We start from the raw sequence: 22,603 nt of genomic DNA on the forward strand, positions 1-22,603 counted from the left end.
GAGTACAATAAAGCCATCCAAATCCGACCGACCAGCGTTTTATTCAATTAATATATTTTTCTTGTAATTATTTCAGGCAATAATTTTACATACACATTTATATCGTAAGAAGTTTGGATAAAACATTATACCTTACAACATACTATATAAAAATGTTCGATTACAATATAAATAAAAAAAATATTAATAATCGTTAATTCGATGTTGGGATTCGTTAAGCCGACTAATTTGATAAGACACCTTGGGTACTTATGTAATAATTGTGATTAAATAAATAATACCTATGTTTGCAGAATTGTTTTTCTTCAATGACTCTATTATGATAATACTGGCTACCCGCCCCGGCGTCACACGGAAAGAATAATGGTCAACATAAAAAGTTTATATCGTAATACAAATATATAACCTTATACGCGAGACACGTCAGTAAGGCTCCTAGTTGGATCTCCCATAATCATTTCTGATATGATCAACATTCATCGTCACATTTCAGCCAGTTTTAACTAAACCAATTACCACTGGGCCATAATTTACTAAAAATTATGGCCCAGTGGTAAGAACGCGTGAATCTTAACCGATGATCGTGGGTTCAAACCCGGGCAAGCACCACTGCATTTTCATGTGTTTAAATTGTGATTATAATTCATCTCGTGCTATACGGTGAAAGAAAACATCGTGAGGAAAAATGCATGTGTCTTATTTCACTGAAATTCTGCCACGTGTGTATTCCACCAACCCGTATTGGAGCAGAATAAGCATAAGCTCCATACCTTTTCCTCAAAAAGGGAGAGGCCTTAGCCCAGCAGTGGGACATTCACAGGCTGTTACTTTACTGTACTGTAATAAATTATACACCTAAACCTTCCTTATGACTTCGTCCATTGGTGAAAACCTGTTTGAATTTATCGCGTTCAGACATACGGACGCGGCGGGGAGTCTTTGTATTATAATATGTAGTGATATTATAAAGGTTATTATTACAAGACGATTATTATATTCAAAACATCATCATTATTATAATTATTAGTGGAATAATTATTGACATAGTCATAGGACTGCCTTGTTGGTCTATTAGCTGGATATAAGGCCGTACATCCCGAGGTCCTGGGCTCGAAACCCAAGTCGGGCAGATAAAAAGTTAATAGGTTCTTCTGTTGACGGTTCTCAGTAGCAGCCAGGAGTCTGGATGTTGTAATTATGTATACTTCCATGTCTCAAAAAGCGCGTACCGGTTTTATTAATAGAGTTAAATATCGAAGGAGGTCTTATTGGAGAAAGGAATAATATATATACACATGTTCGCGTATAACTCTTTATTTAATGATTATTATTATTTTTCGTACGGTTTATTGGGCCTATTTTAATAACAGATTGGAATTTCATTGCGATCGAATCGAAACGTAATCTTTGCCGTTTAACCGTTTTCCTTTTCTTCTATCAAAACGATCCTGTTGCGATTCGTTCGAAGTTGTATCGGAATCGAATCGGGAACGTATCGTACTCGTTATACATTAGTTGTAAAGCTCCAAGGTCGTCCCATCTCAGTTTCATTGGTATTTAACATTAAAGATTTAATTTAAAGCAAACGTTTAGGCAAGTTTTGGAAGTCACTTTTTTTAAACATTATTTTTTATAAGTATGCTTAATAACAAACTTCGAAACCTTTTTTGTAAAGCGATTACCATAAATTATATCAGTTATAAAAAAAATATAAATACATATTATGTTTGTAAAACATATAGTGTGTTTGTAAAATACATGACAAAGAATTAACACGAGATCAGCCCAGATCTTTCCAGAGTAATTCGCGAGATGTCAGATGTCACAAACATTGTGAATATTGTTTTTTTTTTCAAATAATAATTATTGAGTTTTGAAAATTCAAAATTCGAATTTGTTTTTTTTATATTCTCTGCTTAGTGTACAGTCTGTAAATATTCCACTGCTAAGCTAAGTTCTTCTTACGGTGTGAGAAATAGGTACTTATTTCACCACACTGCACCAATGCGGATTGGGGGATATATGACGTGTGCCCGATTTGCATCCAACACATGTAGGCTTACTCACGGGGTTTTTTTTATTATAAACACAAATAAGGTTCTTAATTTCCGAATTAATTGCTGGTTAATCTGAGTAGAAGTATATTTTTTTTACGCATTAACTAATTTCTTATAGTATGTTTAAAGGTCACAAAATCTGCTGAATACATTATGATATGATAATATGGCATATGACAAATAAATTATAAGATGTTTATACATATATATTATATATTTATATGTTTTTAAATAATGTTCATTCAAAGGATACATTCTAGATTCTCTTAAAAAAATTTTGTTACTTTGTCCAAGTAAAATTTTATTTATTACTAGCAATCCCGCGGCTTCGTCAGCGTGGGATTAATTTTGTGTAGAAAATCTTGCAAACCAGCCGCTTAACATGCTTAATACCTATTTGAATTAGAGATATGAAATATTTAAATTAGAGCAGTAAAATAAAAAAGATGGTGTGAAAGGTGTCTAAAATAAAAAAGATGGTTGTTTTGGTTCCTGTCAAATTGCGATATTAACTTAAAAATAGTTTAACTTTGATATAACAGACGGGCAAATCAATTTTATTTATTCGTATAGATGTTATTATTCTTAGAACTACATCCCGTCGATAAGTTATATGTTTGACGAGCGTATAATAACAACAGGCGTTTTATATCTTTTAATATTATTTATACATGGTTTTTATCTTATACCATCAAGATGAAGTAAATTTGATTAATGGTAGAACGATAAAAGAACAAAACGTCGTAAGTGCAATTGATTCTTTATAGTGGTGTTTAAGAACGAATTACTCCTTTACGTTTTTTTAGTATTGCTGTTTGTATTGTAACTAATTGATATAATTTATATAATACATAATATTAATATTTTTCATTAATCTAAACTAATATTGTAAGAGAAAAAAAACAATTTTTGTATGTTTGTTTGTAATGAATAAACTAAAAATCTACTTAAACGATTTGAAAAATTCTTTTACCTATAGACAGCTACATTACCAGCGAGTAACCAGAAAGGTATCAGCGAGTAACTGGCTCTTTTAGGGGGGACAAGGTTATGTGGAATTCTTATCCACTAAAACCACTGCGATGGCCGTTCTTGAACCCCCCCCCCCTCTCTGCGCTAGTGCTTACGGCAGCGCGAAGCCATCCCGGTGCCTATAAGATATAGACTATATTAACATCACACAATGTATAAGCATGACGAGGGCGAAGCAGTAACGTTTAACGCTTCGTGAAGCAGCTAGTCTATACTACGATTATAAACAGGAAAAATATGTTTGTTTGATATCGATAAACTCTGAAAGTACTGAACCGATTTGAATAATAATTTCACCATTAGAAAGCTACTATGTCCAGAAGTAACGTGTTTTATATAATATATTTATTAATTACGATAAGATTCTTATAGTCATAAACTGATTTCCACGAGAACAGAGACGCAGGCACAGCTAGTCATACAATAAATAAATAATATAAAGTAATTCACGTTCTAGAAGTTTCATATAGAAACTTAACTTTTACATACGACCTTTTATAAATACCATTAAGCTATAGTTAATTAATTACGTAATTTTTTTTACTTTGTTTTTGTTCAGATGTATTAAATGTTTTTTATTAATAAGCAAAACATGGTTTAGGTATTCAAAATGCTTTAAGACTTGAATTGAATCTCGTAGAGTTATCTTCATATAACTACATATGTCGCGTTTGTCTGTTTGTCTGAACGCGATTAACTCAAACAAATCTTAACATACTCATACGGCTTTCACCAATTCATGTGGAATGTTAAGGTGCATAAATGATTACGGTTTTGTGTAAATTGGCTGAAATACGACGATGATTGCTATAGAGTTTGGTTAAAATCATGCAGACGATGACCTTTACATGTGTGTGTCGGGTAAATCTGTAAATATACATATTACTTGTAATATACTTATATATAATGTAATATACATTTACTGGTGGTAGGGCTTAGTGCAAGCTCGTCTGGGTAGGTACCACCCACTCATCAGATATTCTATCGCCAAATATTTATTTATTATTATTTGTTTGGTTGAGTGAGCCAGTGTGATCACAAGCACAAGTCATATCTTAGTTCCCAAGGAATTTAATGAGATGAACTGTACAGATTATGTTTCGCTTTCATTCATTAAAATTAAATAAATACATTAATATTAATGAAATGTAAACTTTTATTTTTCACCACAAATATATACATACATTATCAGACATTATTCACACAGCCACCTGATTCCAAACTAAGCAGAGCTTCTACTATGAAAGCCAGACGACTGATATACTACATATACTACTTTTCTTTTTTAATTACATACTTATAGATAATTACACCCCGACTCAGGACAAACAGACATGTTCATGCACACAAATGTCTGTCCTGGATGGGAATCGAACCCACAACCTGGCATCAAAGGCAAATCTACCAACGACGCCAACCGGCCCGTAAATACCATGAAACTATAAATTCTCAATAATCGGTGTTATCGCTAAATACCGGTCTCTTTCAGACAAATTTACATTGTTTATATATTGGCTTTACTTACTTTACTTGGCTTCGCACTTGGCTTCGCACTTGGCTTCGCACTTGGCTTCGCACTTGGCTTCGCACTTGGCTTCGCACTTGGCTTGGCACGTCACTCTTAAGGGCTTACACAAGTACCTACCACTAGATATGATTGCTTATAAAAAATAATCTCATGATTTTACTTTCTGTGATCCTTCAAACATATATGATTTTAATAATAGGCACGCCATATTTAAAATGAGCCGCTAATAAACTTAATAAAATCCAACACACAGACGCATATAATGGACTTTTTATCGAGTAATTGGTTCACAGACTTAAACGTTAGTAAAGTTTCTATCCAACCGTTTAAAAATAAACCACGCTACACTCAATGTAAAACCTGATCTATAATTAAATATTTCGAAGGTTTCACGTAACTCAATTAATAAAATTAATTCAAATTTAATATAATTACTTACAAAATTAAATCTCCTTAATTAATTGAAAGTTGATTGACATCAATCAACCTAAGAAAAAAAAAACAAAACATGTTCCAAGAACTGGACTAATTAAAGGTCTTATAGAATTTGACAAGTCAGTCCCTCGCACTTGACCGGTTTTAGTTACTCAGCTAAAAATAATCCTTAAAGTGAGTCTGAATAAAAACACAAAAAAAGTATTTTCAATGCGATAATGTTGAATGTTTCGTTTTAACGTCTGCATATTTGTTCATAAATCATTTAAGTCGAGATGACTCTTTAGATAAAACGAGGTCCTCATCTTAACCAACGTGTTCAAACTCAAGTTCAATTTGCTTTTTTGGATTAAATGAAACCCCGTGTAAATCACATGCTAGTACACCAGTATGGCGAAATAACTTCCTGGTCTATTCAACTGGCGAAGACACACTGGAGTTAAACATTACTAGGAACATTAATTGGTATACATATATACACTGTGCTATGTATGTATAAGCAGATGCCTTGTCTTTATTTACAAGCTTTATTTTTAAATGTATCATAATTGTCTAAAGGTCTCCTCTTAATATAACAACATGTTATGGGTCATTTACGGGATGATGCGTTTCGTCACTGGACTACCTTGGCTCACCATTAATGAGTATTGATCTTAGCGCTTAGTACTCGGTAGGGGCTAACTGAGACTTGTAGCGTCAGACGAGTAGGCGTAACATTTCGAGCGTCAGATTACGTCAGCGTAAGATTTGTTATTTACTCATTCAATTCAATTCTGGCACTCATACCATTTCATTTCAAGCGATTTAGTTTTTATTCCTTCTTGATTAAGATACAAAAACTATAAAACATATATGTCAATTTATAATTGCAGGAATTACTTCTTACTAAAATAACCTTAGTACTACTTTTTTAATCGATCAACATATTATGAAACTTTAATAAAAAAATATCGAATTAAATGGAGACACGTCCATTGTTTTTATCTATTAATAAATACGAATATATATTTTGAAGGTATATATTAAATCGATCCATTTTATTAATAATAAATAATAAGTCGAAACGAATTATAAATAAAAAAGGTTGTCGACCCATGGAAAGATGAATCTCATTATCTTCTAATAAGGATAAGTCCGGAGATATAGTATATAAGGAGGAGTGTTCTCAACAGTTTCACAGTTTTGTGTTGACTTGTGCATCATGAAGACCTTACTTGTTCTCGCCATCTGCTTCATCGCGGCTCAGGTGAGTTTTGTATACTTCGATAGTTGATAATCCGGTTTTCAATACCGACATGGTAAGGACATGTTTTGGGAACGCTATGATTACCATTGTCATGTAGAGGGCGCTTCGTAAGCACCTTGTTAATTGCGTACTTAAAAATAGAATTAAAATATATCAAGTAAGTTTTAACAAGCACTCCTGAATCGTATCTGAACTTTTCCTGACTTATTTCAGTTGTGGTAGCTTTTTTCAAATGGTTCAAAGTCGCTAGTAATACTCAAGTGCATGTTTGCATGCACCCACATGCATTCATGCACTTATACCCTTACTGTCATAATCCTATAAGACTGCAATTCAACACGGCTGAAAAAAACTCCTAAGCTTTTCGAGTAATTCGAGTGTTATCATTTCCAATTTCAAAAAAAAATCCACCATCTCCAAATCTACAGTATTATGAGCTAACAACATTAACTACTTAAGTCACTTTTCTTAGTAAAATTGATTCCAGCAGTTTAATTTCAAGTTACTAAACTAATAACTTTACAGGCCCTAACCGACGAACAGAAAGATAAGCTGAAGAAACATAGATCAGAGTGTCTCACTGAGACGAAGGCCGACGAGCTGCTGGTGAACAAATTGAAGACTGGAGACTTTAAGGTAAAAAAAAAACAACTGTTTATTCGATAAAATGAAATGTTTGAAATATTGTAGTAATTCTTTTCTAAACAAAGGGTAGTAAAAATTGTAGATGATTAGTAAATTTGAGCATAAAGTGCGTTATTTATAAACATTGCTTATAATGTTCAGTTAAACATCGATTTCTCCCTTTTTGTCATCATTGATTTGAAATTCAAAAGAAAAGGACAAAGAACTGTTAAGTTACGATAAAAAATTAAATACGATAGCAATCGGATTCATTAATAATTGAAATGAATTTGTGACTTTATTTTGTATCTATTTACTATAATCTTATAAGAATAATATTAAAGATTATTATTAACATCATTAATGGTAAATATGTTTAAACTTGTATTTATAATAATTACTTTAAAAACCAATGCGGAATTATGTGATTGAATATTCTAGAAAAAGTATTTATTGGAAAAAAAATTGACAAAATAAATGCATGAGTCCATTATTCAATATTATTTAATGATTTTGCATTTATGCAAATTCTAAATAAAAAATACTATACATTCTTAGACAAATATTATTATATAATAGACATGCAAATAAATACTAATTTTATTGCTATTGATAGGTGTAATGTTGTTGAATGAGTTTTATAACCTTATTTCTGAATAAATAATTTGGGAACTCCTTATGAATAATAAAACATAAAATTAAAAATGTAATACGTTTTTTTCTGTGATAAGCAAATCAAGTTATATGTGAGAATTTGAAATGAAAAAATAAATCTTACAATGACAGAGGTATATCTTGTAAAATCATATACGGTTGCCATTTTAGGAAGTTAAATACTTGTTAAGTTTTGTTTTGCTTGTCAAAACTTGGTAATACGAGTTAACTTCGATTGCAATATTTTTTTTTTATATTATATTTTTGTATGAAAACATACTTAAGATAGCTTTTATAATCTATTTCATTATGTCTTTACAAGACAGTAAAGTATTGTAAGATAAATTATTTACGAACTAATATGTTATGTTACGTTCTATTGTACTTGCCTAATCACTTTTCAAACTGAAACAAATTATGTTGTTGATATTAGTTAAGTGATAGAATAATTGAAGAGTGGGTGGTACCTACCCGGGCGGGCTGTCACAACGCCCTACTACCGAGTAAACTGTAACACTTACCATAAGTAAATGTAACAGGACCCAGGACAGGATTATCTAAAATAATACTCGTCGACAACCCTAACAATTTATTTTTAAATTACTCAAAAGTCAATTGAAACTAGATCTTAATGAGTACTAAGAAAGTTGTATTTCCTTAGACCGAGAATGAACCTCTGAAGAAATACGCTCTGTGCATGCTGATCAAGTCGGAGCTGATGACCAAGGATGGAAAATTCAAGAAGGACATTGCTCTTGCCAAAGTACCGAATGCGGGTATGTTTTCTTGACATTTTATGGTAGTAAATAACCCATGCAAGTGCATTTAAGTTAATGGTTATTTTACATAAGTTAGGAAGCCAAGATGGCCTAGTGGTGAGAACGCGTGAATCTTAACCGATGATCGTGGGTTCAAGCCCGGGCAAGCACCACTGGATGTTTATGTGCTTAATTTGTGTTTATAATTCAACTCGTGCTTGACGGTGAAGGAAAACATCGTGAGGAAACCTGCATATGTCTAATTTCATTGAAATTCTGCCACATGTGTATTCTACCAATCCGCATTGGAGCAGCGTGGTAGAATAAGCTTCATACCTTCTCCTCAAAAGGGAGCGGAGGCCTTAGCCCAGCAGTGGGAGATTAACAGGCTGTTACTGTTACTGTTACTGTAGATAAATAGATTCGTTTTTGAGATGAAGCAATTCCGTTTGGAAATGTGTTTAGATCAGATTAAAAGAAGAGGGTGTTTCTATATATCTCTCCACTTAACATTAATAAAGATCCTGACATATAATGCATCTCTTGACATACATCATTTGTGTTTGTAATATAATTCATCTAGGGATTTGTATATGAAAGTTGCAATCGATGTCCAATGGAGATCTACCACGAGCTCCGAGTTTTCTTTCTATTAAAGCCACGTGACTCTTCTAGTTATACAAATAATTCTAAACAATTCTGAAAATTGTTGTATCAAAGTGTTTTTATAATTGTAGCTGAAAAGCCAGCAGTTGAGAAGCTGATCGATACCTGCTTGGCCAACAAGGGCAACACTCCCCACCAGACTGCCTGGAACTATTCCAAGTGCTACCACGAGAAGGACCCTAAGCATTCCATTTTCCAATAAGCTATTCAAGAAACGTCGAGAAACCTAATTATATTTGAGATATTTTAAATTTAGAACATCATTCTTAACAGCCAGGATGATATTTCAGGATTTATTATTTTATTTTCAAGTTCGGTAACTTTCAATGTTTTCTTGCATAATTTAAAAAATTCATTGTACTTGATTTAAACATCTTTATCTTCGTACAATTGTATGTCATTCATGACGTCACCTTTTTTAATAACTTAAAGGAAACTTGATACTGCCTATACGCATTTAATTTACTGTGAAAATAAAATTTATTTGAAATTGAATCTATTTTTTATACCTTTTGTGTTATATACTTTTTCCTTACAGAACTTACAAGTTCATTCCTATGCCTAACAATATGTTATTCAATTATAGATATTTGTTAAACAAAAAAATATGAGACTTGTCTGTTTTATAAAATACAGTCACTATCACGCATTTTTCTTTCTTAGGAAACATATTGGTCTGCTATTTTGTAAGAACTTACGTGTCTCATTTGTGAAATGTTGGTAACTTTCTGTGAAACGCAATTTTGATGCATGTTTCTTTTAATTTATTATAGTACACTTAGACAGACTGGCAAATAGGGCACCATTGGCCCATAGGCATTGGCATCACAAGAACCATTCCTTACATCGCCAATGCTCCGCCAAACTTGAAATGTCGTATGTTAAGTTTGCCAGCGTGGACTCTAGCTAACTCTTCTAATGCTGAGTAAAGGTCCTTGTCCAGTGTAGATATTATATGAAGTGAATATTAGTGTTGAATATTATTATTATTATTTAGGTATTGTTGGCATCGTGCTATTGAAATAATTTTTTTCTTTACGTATATGTTTTAAGTGAAGTATTGTATGTAATAAGGGAAGGAAACCTCATATTAACTATCATACTCCTATTTAATAATAAGCCGAGATGGCCCAGTGGTAAGAACGCGTGAATCTTAACCGATGATCGTGGGTTCAAACCCGGGCAAGCACCACTGAATTTTCATGTGCTTAATTTGTGATTATAATTCATCTCGTGCTTTACGGTGAAGGAAAACATCGTGAGGAAACCTGCATGTGTCTAATTTCACTGAAATTCTGCCACATGTGTATTCTACCAACTCGCATTGGAGCAGCGTGGTGGAATAAGCTCCAAACCTTCTCGTCAAAAAGAGGAGAGGAGGCCTTTAGCCCAGCAGTGGGACATTCACAGGCTGTTACGGTTACTCCTATTTAAATCTTTTCTGGATGATGTTGGTAGAAAGCATCATAATTTGTGTTATTGCTACTTAGGTTACTAAATGAATGAATCTATATATTCTTATCTATCTATCTTTAAATATTAAGAATACTTAATTTATTTGTTTCAATATACAGGAAGATTTAATAAGTATTAAATATTATTTTAATATTTCATATTCCGAACTATGTGGGCAAATTACATGCATGCATCGTAATGTTTATCATCTACATAAGAGGGTCTTGATGATAAATTGAATTTTTTTGGAAGGATTAATATTCTGTGCCTATTAATAAAGTTTGAAAAACATTTTTTATTTTCATATTATGTTCGATACTTCCTACCAATACTAACCGTATTGGTAGGCGGATGAGCATATGGGCCACCTGATGGTAATTGATTTAAAATTCACCAACGCCCATAGATATTGGCATTGTATGAAATGTTAACCATCGCTTATATCGCCAATGCGCCACCAACCTTGGGAAGTAAGATGTTATGTCCCTTGTGACTGTAATTACACTGGCTCACTCACCCTTCAAACCGGAACACATCAATACCAAGTAGAAGTTTTGCGGTAGAATATTTGATGAATGGGTGGTACCTACTCAGACGAGCTTGCACAAAGCCCTACCACCAGTAAATTACTATTGCTGTGGAATAATTGTTGTAAGATGAATATTCTTACCAGCAAATATTTATCTTACAACAATTATTCTATAGTACCCAAAATAACTTGGAAAATATCATACTAGAAAAAAAAACTTAAGAATGAAATTCTTTTCTGAATAGAAGCCCAATGTTAATTGTTAATTGTAAAAGTTGTAATTTATATTATCTATTCAAATTGAAGTAAATAACAGGCATGTCAAAAATGTTGTATGTCATGCACATGCCATGGCGGCAAGTCTCAAAGAGATTAGCCAACTGCGCAGGACATATTATAGTGCACAAGTGTGTGCGCAAACACAGGTGCACTCTCAATTCCCTCACTCTCATAATCCGGTAGAACGGCAACCCGACTCGACTGGAAAGAGTTCAGGTGCAGAACGTTAGTCCGACTTGGGATTTGAACCCAGGACCTCGAGATCTGCTGCCTTTTTTCTAGCCACTAGATCAACGAGGCAGTCAGTCATTTACAGAACGAAATTCGAAATCAAAACAAAAAACAAATCTTCATAATTATTGGAGCATAATTTACGGATTTACCGAGAACTCGTTGAAAGTTAACGGCCTTACTATATAATCGTTGTTTAGCCGCTGTTTAGTAAAACACTGATTTCTCTCTTTCTGTCACTATTGATTTGACATTTGAAAGAAGAAGACAAGTCATTGTTTAACTAGTCACTCGCTACATACCGTTTATAAGTAAAGCCGGATTTTTTCACACTATGATAAGTATCAGATAATTTCTTACATAAAACCGAATGCTTGCAGTATGGATATAGTATTAATATTGTTCAAGATCGAAACACATTATGCCAAATTTCATTTTAATTTATCTTTTCGTCAATAGATGGTGTTAGATGTATTTTACATCGCGCTATAACAATGTTTTTTTGAAAGTACTAAATAAGTTTTTGTAAATTTTTTAAGAGAGAGACCAATTACACTATCAGACCAGCAGCACATACTCGGTTGTTTTATTTTGAAGTCTATTTGTACCAATATTAGCAGGTAACCCCAAACAAATATTATTTACATTATGAAAGAATAACTTTTAACAATTACTTACAAACTAATCAACTTGACATTGCGATTAATTTTAGTAAATAATTGATTAATATGACTAAAATGACAAAGCGGCAATGTATAAATAAAGATAATTTGAACGAATTACTGACGTAATTTAAATTATTGGAAACTTTTTCTCTTTATTTACAGTTACTTATTAAGATTTATTTAAGGAACAGCCTGTGAATATCCCACTGCATGGCTAAGGCCTACCTTTTTGAGGAGAAGGTTTAGAGCTTACTACACTATACTTAGGAACTGTAAATTTTCCTAAAAATTAAATAAATAAGTAGTAATACATATTACAAAATTATTAAATAGCACGAGAGCAGTGAATTGGCAGCAAAAATACTAAAACATCGCATGTGAAATTTCACCAATTATGACATATGTACATTTGTACCTACCCAGACGTGCTTGCACTAAGCCCTACCACCTGTTTGTTTACTTTTTATGTTTGTTGTAATTGTTTATTTAGCAGTAGGGCTATGTTTTAAACAAAATTCTAATCATGGTTGCTAACAGACTAGACTGTATATTTATAAACCGCTGTTGTAAAGTTTCAGCTGGACCAGTAAATTGTATAAGTAGTAGATAGTAGTGTTTATTTAATTTTTTTGTAATTTTGTATATGAGTCTTGTTACTTGAATAAATAAATAATAATTATTATTATTATGTCATCGTTGTGGTGCGCTCCATAACACTGCACAGTGCACCTATCTGGGTGGAGTGCTCTTCTGTGAAAACCGCAGTGTCATAGAGGACACACTCGTCACACGCTCCCGCTCCGCGGCAGTGAGAGGTATCCGCCTACGGTGACGGCCAGGGAATGACGCCATTACACGCATATACACGTTACCATTACTTGAAGTAGGGATGTATTTGGATTTTTTTAGTGAGATGAATAAAAGCTCATCTTGATACATACGTAACGTAGCAATACTTAAAATTGTCCAGTTTGAATGGTAAGTGAACCAGTGAAACTACAGGTACTGCATACAATGTGTATGGGTGGTGAACATTAGCCATCCGGATACCTACATATTTTAAAAGAAAAAAAAATACTAAAAAATGTTATTACTTAATTTCATGCAACATTTTCAACGCATTCTGTGACGCATTCTATGATTTGATTCGAACAATTAATATCAGTATAAAAATATATTTCAAACATCCAACACAAAGAGACAATCCTTATAATAAAAAAAATTACAACATAAGAAAAGCTACATAAATCTCAGTATCCTCTAGATTAGTTCGAAGATATAGTATATAAGGGAAAGAGGAGTTTTCGCAACAGTTTCACATTTTTGTGTTGACTTGAGCATCATGAAGAGCTTACTTGTTCTCGCCATCTGCTTTATCGCGGCTCAGGTGAGTTTTGTACACACATCCTATTAAATGGTTTTTTATATAAGTGTTCGCTCAGTGGTCCAAATACAAGACAAGAAGACGATAGAAGACGAAGAAGAAGACCAAGACGACAAATGAAATTTTGTGAAAAACGTACCTATGTATTTTAATGTTGCGAAAACATATATTTTTTACTCTAAACTTGAAATGTTATGTATTATATACATTTTTTTTTTATTGATAACACTCTCGCTTGATACGCTCATCACTAACAAATAACAAAATGAAAATCTGTTGACATAGAAAGAAAAATGAACTGACCAGGTAGTTTATAGTATTTAGTAAATTTATTTGTCCCATATCTATGGGTAGGTACAAATGTACATACTCGAAACACACCGCAGAAAACGCTCGTGAAACGTCAGAATGTGATATACGACATTGAACATAATAATCATAATATTTCAAGAATACGCGCATCGAAATAGTTTATCACCATAAGTCGGTTGTCAACATTTTGTGAGTGATGAATGTTTTGTGAATAAATGATAACTCTTTGCCTGACTTGAAGATTAAATTCCATTTATAATATAAATGTTTCTATTTTTCACGGCTTATTTGTAGTTATTGAAATACAATCGATATTTGTTTCTTATTTGATTTGATTTAATAGATGAATGATGAATGAGATGAATTAAAAAAAAATGTTCTAAGTCTAATAAAACTTCAATTAGAATTAATTTAATTTTAATTTAATTTGCTTGTACAAGTACTAGTTATTGAAAGGCAACCCTTATTTTATACATGGGGTTATGGTGTATACAAAGAGTAATTAAATTCTTTATTCAAAATAAATTGCATTGAGACAAAATAATCCTTATATAATATAAACAGTCGAAGATTAAATAAAAATATATTTAATATTTAAAATAATTGCATTAAATATAAATTTAACTTATACAAGGTTCCGATTTCAAATACCTATTATTTATCGAAAGATACTTGTCACGTTACGGCTTATCATATAGAAATTACCTTATCGACTGACCATTTGTATAAGTAAGCTTGAACAACTGCTTGCACTTTTCTTTATAAAATTAACTCCAGAATTGTCATTTCGCGTCGCTAAGCTAATTAATTTACAGGCCCTAACCGAGGAACAAAAAGAGAAGCTGAAGATATATAGATCTGAATGTCTCGCTGTGAATACGAAGGTCGACGTACAATTAGTGAATGAATTGAAATTTGGATACTTTAAGGTAATTAAACATTAAACGGTAAATGATTGAAAAACTATAGTAACATTTTCTTATCACACGTTGGTAATAATTGAGTATAGGAATATCTGGATATGTACCACCAACTCATATATTTTATCGCCAAGCAGCAATAGTAAGTATTTCTGTGTTTCGATTTGGAGAGCTTGCTCAGCCAGTGTACTGGCACAAACTATATAACATCTTAGAGCCCAAGCTTGGCGCATCAGTGATGTAAGTGATGGTTAATATTTAAAACAGCCAATGCCTATGACAATTGATGACCACTTGTCATCAATTGGCCCATTTGTTAATTCGCCTACTTATTTGAAATAAAAAAAGTATTAACAAAGCTATATATTTATGCAGACCGAGAATGAACCTCTGAAGAAGTACATTCTATGCATTCTGGTCAAGGCTGGGCTGATGACGGAGGCTGGAGAGTTCAAGAAAGACATTGCTCTTGCGAAAACTGTAAATGCAGGTAGGCTTTGACATGTTCAAGTAGTAAATGACCTTCCAGGCATTAAAAATGATAGTTCATTTACATTAGATAGATAAATTATTTAGTTTTTGGGGTGAAGTCAGTATAGGTGGGGGGAGAGTTTTATGGAAGCCAGCGTAGTTACTCAAAGTCTACCGACGAACAGAATTACTTAGTACTGTTGCGTTCCAGTTGGAGGGTGAGTAAGCCTGTGAAATTATATGCACAAGGGCGAGTACATCTTCCCAAGATTAGTGGCATATTTGCGATTTAAAAGATGGTTAATATTTCACACAGCACCAATGCCTATGAGCGATGAAAAATATTTCTCGTCCATTTACAGAAGAGTACTGTATAACAATTCATTTTTTTATATAGAATAGGACGAGCATATGGGCCACCTGAGTGGTTACCAACGCCCATAGACATTGACATTGTAAGAAATGTTAACCATCCCTTACATCGCCAATGCGCCACCAACCTAGGGAACTAAGATGTTATGTCCCTTGTGCCTGTAATTACACTGGCTCACTCATCCTTCAAACTGGAACACAACAATACCAAGTATTGCTGTTTTGCGGTAGAACATCTGATGAGTGGTTGGTACCTACCCAGACGAGCTTGCACAAATCACTACCACCATTAAATATATATTTGTCCCTTTAATAAGTATTTACCCCAAGTATCTTTATTATTATAGCGGAAAGACTAGCAGTAAAGAAGATTCTCGATGACTGCTTGACTCAAAAGGGCAACACTCCCCACCAGAGTGCATGGAAGTACTCCAAATGCTTTCACGAAAAGCTTCCTAGAAATCATGAATCTATTTTCCATTAAGCTATTCCAGAATGTCGAGAAACGTTACTAATTTTATTCAAATTCGTGATAATTGGAAATTGGAATATGATTCTTACCAGTCAATCATTGATAATTAAAAAAAAATATCTAATAACTGTTTCTTACAACATCATTTTCTTTGTTTAATATTATAAGTCGTTCACGACATCTCCATCTGTTTTTATAACTTAAATGAAACTTGTTGTTGTTATTGCCTTTGCAAATTTAATTTACCATGAAATTAAAGTTTATTGAGAAATTATTGATATGTTTTTTGTCTTACACCTTTTATTTTGTTTATTATTATTATAAATATAATACAAAAAAAAAAAAAACATTTTCCATAAAAATGCGTTAGTAAAAACTGATAAATAAAAGCGTGCGCTAAACTCGGAAGCACACATTTTGCGACTTGGTAACAATTTGAGGTTAGAGGTATTTTTGGTTTGTTAATTAAGCAAATAATTTATTTTTTAAAATTAATCACTTCTGGATATACAATAACCTGTGGTAAGCTTAGCAATATTTTGAAATTGATATATTTTTAATTGACATAAGAGATCATCCATCCATTTCTTTCTAAAGTTTTTGAGCGTCTTGTACATCAACAACTTAACCTCTTCCTGTCTTCCTACAACCTGCTAAATCCTTTTCAATCTTGTTTTAGATCTGGCCATAGTACGGTTACTGCATTAGTCATTAGAACAATGTAAATAACAATTAACACATCTTATAATGCCAATACTTGACTTTAACTTTACATATGGTTGTTATACTATCATTCCACAATGCTATCAAAGTCAAAGTAAAAAATATTTATTGAATATAGAAGCGTGACATTTACTTATTGATTGTCATAAATCTACCACCGGTGGTGGACCTGAGCTGAACCGGCGAAAGGAACTCAGCGGGATTATTTTTATATCTCTTCTTTTACAATTACAATTAATATACAACGATAGCAAAATAATATTTTTTTTTTATTTGAAATAAGGAGGCGATCGTTTCATTCCCTATAAACTCAACTATGTATTGACTATAACTTAGAATATAATCCTACCATTTTAAATAGTGTTATAACAAATCGTTATTCGCTAGGACTACTCGGACAATGAATATGTTTTCATAATACGCTGAATTGATGACAGACTTTGCTACATCGCTTTACGAGAAAAAAAACAGATCCTGGTGTTATTTTAAATCAAACGTATTTTATTCGAGTAAACTTAACTATAACGCTGTATAAGGAAACAAAAACTCGACAGTCAGATGACCATGTTAGTATTCACAATTTAAAGAAAAAAATAAAGATTTACAGATGGAGATGTCGTGAACGACTTTAATATTATATATTAAACAAAGAAAATGATGTTTTAAGAAACAGTTATTAGAATATATATTTTTTTAATTATCAGTGATTGGCTGTATCCAATCAAATTCAATAAGTCCTGTGGCAAAACTCGAATTTGAATCCAAGAATCTGTATCCAAATCCGTTGGGTAGCAATATGACACGATCGGAAAGAGTTCTAGCACAGGGCTTTAAATAATAATAATATCCTGCTTTAATAAAATGCTTCCATTGCTTCCATGCTTTTTGCTTTTTGTATCAGAAAAATATTTTTTAATAAAAAACTCAAATGACCTTTATTCAAACCGGTGCTTCACCCTGAAACCTCGAAGTAGAGATCGCACAGTTATATGAGCTGGCTACTAAACAAATGAAAAGGTTATTCTATACACTACTCTAATTTTTTACCAAAGAGGTTTAAATATAGTCTTGCCTAAGGACACTCATCTTGGCTGATTGACTCACACATATTAGGTTCCTTTATATAACATATTACAATACAATTGTTATAATATTACTCATAGTTTACTTTAGTTCTAACAATGGAGTTTAAATATAAATTTATATAAACGCGGGAGCTGTGCCTTAAACAGGCTATTTAGCGTCTGGTCTTCGTAAAGAAAAGTGTTGAAAATGTATGGAACTGTGACAGTTTGGTTACTATTGTCATTGATATGCTTGGTGAGTTTTATTATAATGTTAAAAATAAATTCGTATAGTACCATAGAGGTTCTTTATGTGAACAACAATACATATGGGGAGTGTAAGTACATTGTAATTTTTGTTTAGGCTTTTTGTACACGATGAGTGAGGTCCTTCATTTGTTTTTATTTTTTGTATTAATGAAGCCCCATATTAGCATTTTGTCAAAAAAGCATTTAACCACATTGGAGCGGAGTGGTGGAATAATGAGAAATAATAAGAATAAAATAATAAGATCATAGAATATGACCGAAATCTGTCAGAACATCATAAGAATTATGTATTTTCACAGGTAGGTAATGATAGCTTATGCCTGCAATGCATATTTATCCTTTTAATACTTCCTGCTTCATAAAAATGTGAGTAAATGAAAGAAAAAAAATAGGCATTATATTTACCAAAGAGCACGGACGCTTTCTCCCGGATCTTCCCGGCGGGTTTCGCCATTCATAATGTGGGCCTGCTTACCTAGTCCCTTCCAGATATATCTATCACAACAAGGTTTCACTTCTGTCACGTGTTGTATTGTTTTTCTTTGGTTTTTTTTTAATACTATTTTGTCCTGTTATACAAAGGTAAACGGTCAAAATCCTACCACTGCCCCAACGAATGCTACCGCTGAACCGTCTGAAATATATCTGGAGCAGTGTCTCAATGAAAGCAAAGCGGACAGGATTGCTGTTAACAAACTGAAATCTGGAGATCTGAGAGTGAGACATATACATACATATATAAGAATAGGATATCTGTTTGTCTACCAGTAACAGCCTGTGCATGTCCCACTGCTGGGCTAAGGCCTCCTCTCCCTTTTTAAAGAGAAGGTTTTGGAGCTTATCCCACCACGCTGCTCCAATGCGAGTTGGTGGAATACATATATGGCAGAATTTCAGTGAAATTAGATACATGCAGGGTTCCTCACGATGTTTTCCTTCACCGTATAACATGAGATGAATTATAATCACAAATTAAGCACATGAAAATTCAGTGGTGCTTCACCGGGTTTAAAACCACGATCATCGGTTAAAATTCACGCGTTCTTACCACTGGGCCATCTCAGCTTTTAAGGTTATTTCAACACGCTGTTCAGGTGATTTGGTAAATAAACTTGGGTACATGTATGGTATGGCTTAGTAGAATTTTATCTTTAGGCTTAGCCCAGCAGTGGGACATTTACAGGCTGATACTGTTGTACTGTTGTACTGATATAAAGTCTTTGCCCAGCAGTGGCATTTGCCTTAATTTAACTTTTTTATGTAGGTATACTCATGTCAGCTTTTACCATGAATAGGTAATATAAATCTTAAAACCTAATTATTTCATAAATGGTTAACTACTTAATAAAATATTAACAAAATCTTACGGTGTTCTGTCTTATTTAATTACAGAATGCAAATGATGCGTTGAAGAAATGGACACTCTGTTACCTTGATAAGCAGGGCGTGATGTCGTCATCCGGTGTCCTGAGCCAGGATACCGTTTTAAGAAATTTTGCGAATATTGGTCAGTATTTATTATATAATCGACAAGAACGTGAAACGTCGCGTCAATAGTCAAAAGCTGCTACTTATTATGATTATATTATCATAAATGCTTATTATACACCACAAGTATAAAATACAGATAATGCTTAACAGAAAGAAACAAAATAAATACATAAAAGACAAACAATATGTGTTGTACAACGGGCGGACTTGACTAATTAGACATAAGTCTGCCTAATATAAAGAAAAAAAAATTTGCATTTGTCAAACATACGTAGTTATCCTTAAATAAGTCCTTATATATTACCAGAAAACAGCAGTACTTGGTATTGTTGTGTTCCGGTTTGAAGGTTGAGTGAACCAGTGTAATTACAGGCACAAGGGACATAACATCTTAGTTCGCAAGGTTCGTGGCGCATTGGCGATGTAAGCGATGGTTAACATTTCTTACAATGGCAATGTCTATGTGCGTTGGTGACCACTTACCATCAGGTGGCCCATATGCTCGTCCGTCTACCTATTCAATAAAAATATATATATATATATACTGACAAAAATAATATATTATTAAGATAAAATATATTTCTGTATTGTAATTTACAGATAAAGATAAAGTTGAGCAGATAATAGACAAATGTCTCTTCAAGAATGCACACGATCCTGTTGAAACGGCCTGGCATTATATAACATGCTTTTATAAAAAGGGGTCCAAATATGCGAAAAAAGCGAATCGGTTTTAATTATTACATAAGATACCTACATATACCTAGATCACCTCTAATAATTTGATGAATGAAAACTTAACTTAGGGATTTTTTTCATTAATTATATTGCTATTTAATATAAAAATAATTAAAAATACGTTAATTAATAAAAACACCAAATGATAGATTAAAAAAAATCAGGCAAGACTTGCTAAACTATGAAAGTAGAAGGACTTTATCTCACTAATATGCATTACTATAATTTTTAAATAAACTATATTTTAAATATAAAAACTACGAAAATATTTTTTTTTTATTTTACTGTCTAATAATAGATTTTTTAAATAATAGAAGTATAAAAGTTCTATTAAAACTTTTTTAAATATTTGTAATTACTGCCATCTTGTGATCTTTGTCAGAACTACATCAAACTACCATATTCTTAGATGAATAACTCGTAGTTTCAAATTATTTACATAGATGGCAGTAGTATATATTAAATTTAGAACAAAGTTTAAAAATATTCTTTGATTTTCTGAGTAATATATTAAGGTATTTTATTTAACTATAAAATTATATGTAATATACGTATTTTATTGGTAACTTGATTTTTTTTTTTACTTTTTTAAAGAGATCCTTGTTAAGCTGTGAAATTATACGAAGTTTTTTTTTAAATTGAAAAAGCAAACGATCGTTTATTATTTAGTCGTATGCACAAGAAGTAACGGCCGTTTAGTATGTTAATTGCTAATGGCAATAAGTTAACGACATTAATTAGTTACTTTAACCGTTTATTATGTAATATATTAGTCGGATATTATAATAACTTACAGTGTATCTTATTCCAAAATAATAAATACAAGTTATATATATTACTAAATTATTATTACCATCTAAATTTATCTTATAAAAAAATTTATTTAATATTAAATAACTGTCTAATATAAAATATACCTGCTAAATGTTATTATAGAATCGAATTATCTTTAATAGAACCTTGCATCTGAAAGGTTGTATTAATTATTGCCAAATCTATATTTGCATGTCTCTAAGAGGGTTAAAATATTTAAGGCAATTTGAATTGCTAATCGTTAATAGGTTTAGTATGAAATAGTTTTTATTTCAATTAATAATTGCGGTGTTTCGAAATCTATACGAATATTATAAATGCGAAAGTAACCCTGTCTGTTTGTTATGGTTTCACGGCTAAGCCACTGAACCGATTTTGATGTGATTTGGTATGAAGCAAACTCGAACCTCAAGTTAGGACATAGGCTACCTTTTAACACCTGACCACAACCCCTCCATCTCCCACCCTCCTTGAAAACTTGTTATACATACCTACCTAAATAACGACCTATAAATATAACGACCTTCCGTTGGTTCATGGCTGAAATAAATAATAAAAATAGGGAATCATACCTAAACCATTGAATTCAAATTGATGAAATTTGGTATGAAGCATGCTTGATTTTTTTTAAACAGCGAAGCCGCTGACAAAAACTATTATTTTAAATATATCTGAATATCTAGAGCCGTGTCGTGTTCAATATTAGATAGGTACCTACTTTATAATGGCCTGCTAGTAAAGGTTTTTATGGTCTGGCAATGAGACAACCCGCCCGGTGACGCTATCGTGGCCATTTGGGCGCGCGTGTATACCTTGCCACTAATTAAAATCTCTCATTGGTTTATGAGAGTGGAGGTATAGAGATAGCAACTATGTTTGCGCACACACTGCTAACACACACAGACACACAGTCCTTTGATAATGACGTTCTGATTCTAGAACGAAATTACATCAATGTGTTTTAATTTAATACGATCAATGACGCAGTCAACGTGTTTTTTATGTTATAGGCGGACTGGCAAAAAGGTGGTCCAACTTATGGTAAGTGGTCACAACCGCCCAAGACATTGGCGATGTAAGAATTATTATTATTATTTTTATTATTTTTTCTCGCAGTGGAAACCTTCAGAAAGGTACCCGGGTCCTATGGGAGTGGAACCGGGGTTATGTGGGATTCTTACCCACTAGAACCACTGCGGCCGTCCTCAGCACGGATCGGAGAGGCTGCGGGATCGTGTTGATATAACGCATCCGCGGCCTCTCCCGTGCTTTGCTCCACTCGTGGCTCGATGTAAGAAATATCAACCTTACATCGCCAATGCGCCACCAATCTTGAGCACTAAGATGTTACGTTCCTTCTGCCTCTAGTTACAATGGCTCACTCACCCTTCAGACCAGAACGCCAAAATATTAA

At 32.8% G+C, this 22,603-nt stretch overlaps 2 protein-coding genes across 2 annotated transcripts; both read left to right on the top strand.

The window, feature by feature from the left end:
• The first annotated feature begins 6,220 nt into the window (after positions 1 to 6,220).
• LOC126776438 (B2 protein-like) lies at positions 6,221 to 9,495 on the top strand. Its single transcript, XM_050498957.1, has 4 exons — positions 6,221 to 6,298; positions 6,824 to 6,934; positions 8,238 to 8,352; positions 9,072 to 9,495. Exons 1-4 carry the CDS (start codon positions 6,254 to 6,256, stop codon positions 9,200 to 9,202), a joined length of 402 nt encoding a protein of 133 aa, XP_050354914.1. The 5' UTR covers positions 6,221 to 6,253; the 3' UTR covers positions 9,203 to 9,495.
• A 3,846-nt stretch (positions 9,496 to 13,341) lies between these two features.
• Positions 13,342 to 20,818, top strand: LOC126776620 (uncharacterized). The gene is made up of 7 exons (XM_050499271.1): positions 13,342 to 13,546; positions 14,671 to 14,784; positions 15,151 to 15,265; positions 15,966 to 16,096; positions 18,730 to 18,864; positions 19,540 to 19,654; positions 20,239 to 20,818. The coding sequence occupies exons 1-7, from the start codon at positions 13,502 to 13,504 to the stop codon at positions 20,373 to 20,375; spliced, it is 792 nt and encodes a 263-aa protein (XP_050355228.1). The 5' UTR covers positions 13,342 to 13,501; the 3' UTR covers positions 20,376 to 20,818.
• The last annotated feature ends 1,785 nt before the right edge of the window (positions 20,819 to 22,603 follow it).

The sequence above is a fragment of the Nymphalis io genome, chromosome 20 (genome assembly GCF_905147045.1).
Source record: "Nymphalis io chromosome 20, ilAglIoxx1.1, whole genome shotgun sequence".
NCBI classification, from domain to species: Eukaryota; Metazoa; Arthropoda; class Insecta; order Lepidoptera; family Nymphalidae; genus Nymphalis; species Nymphalis io.

Coding starts and splice junctions, on each gene's coding strand:
- LOC126776438 (XM_050498957.1), top strand. CDS start 6,254: ATGAAGACCTTACTTGTTCTCGCCATCTGCTTCATCGCGGCTCAG. Junction 6,935..8,237: donor TGAAGACTGGAGACTTTAAG/GTAAAAAAAAAA, acceptor GTATTTCCTTAG/ACCGAGAATGAACCTCTGAA. Junction 8,353..9,071: donor TGCCAAAGTACCGAATGCGG/GTATGTTTTCTT, acceptor TTATAATTGTAG/CTGAAAAGCCAGCAGTTGAG.
- LOC126776620 (XM_050499271.1), top strand. CDS start 13,502: ATGAAGAGCTTACTTGTTCTCGCCATCTGCTTTATCGCGGCTCAG. Junction 14,785..15,150: donor TGAAATTTGGATACTTTAAG/GTAATTAAACAT, acceptor ATATTTATGCAG/ACCGAGAATGAACCTCTGAA. Junction 16,097..18,729: donor GAAATCATGAATCTATTTTC/CATTAAGCTATT, acceptor TGTTATACAAAG/GTAAACGGTCAAAATCCTAC.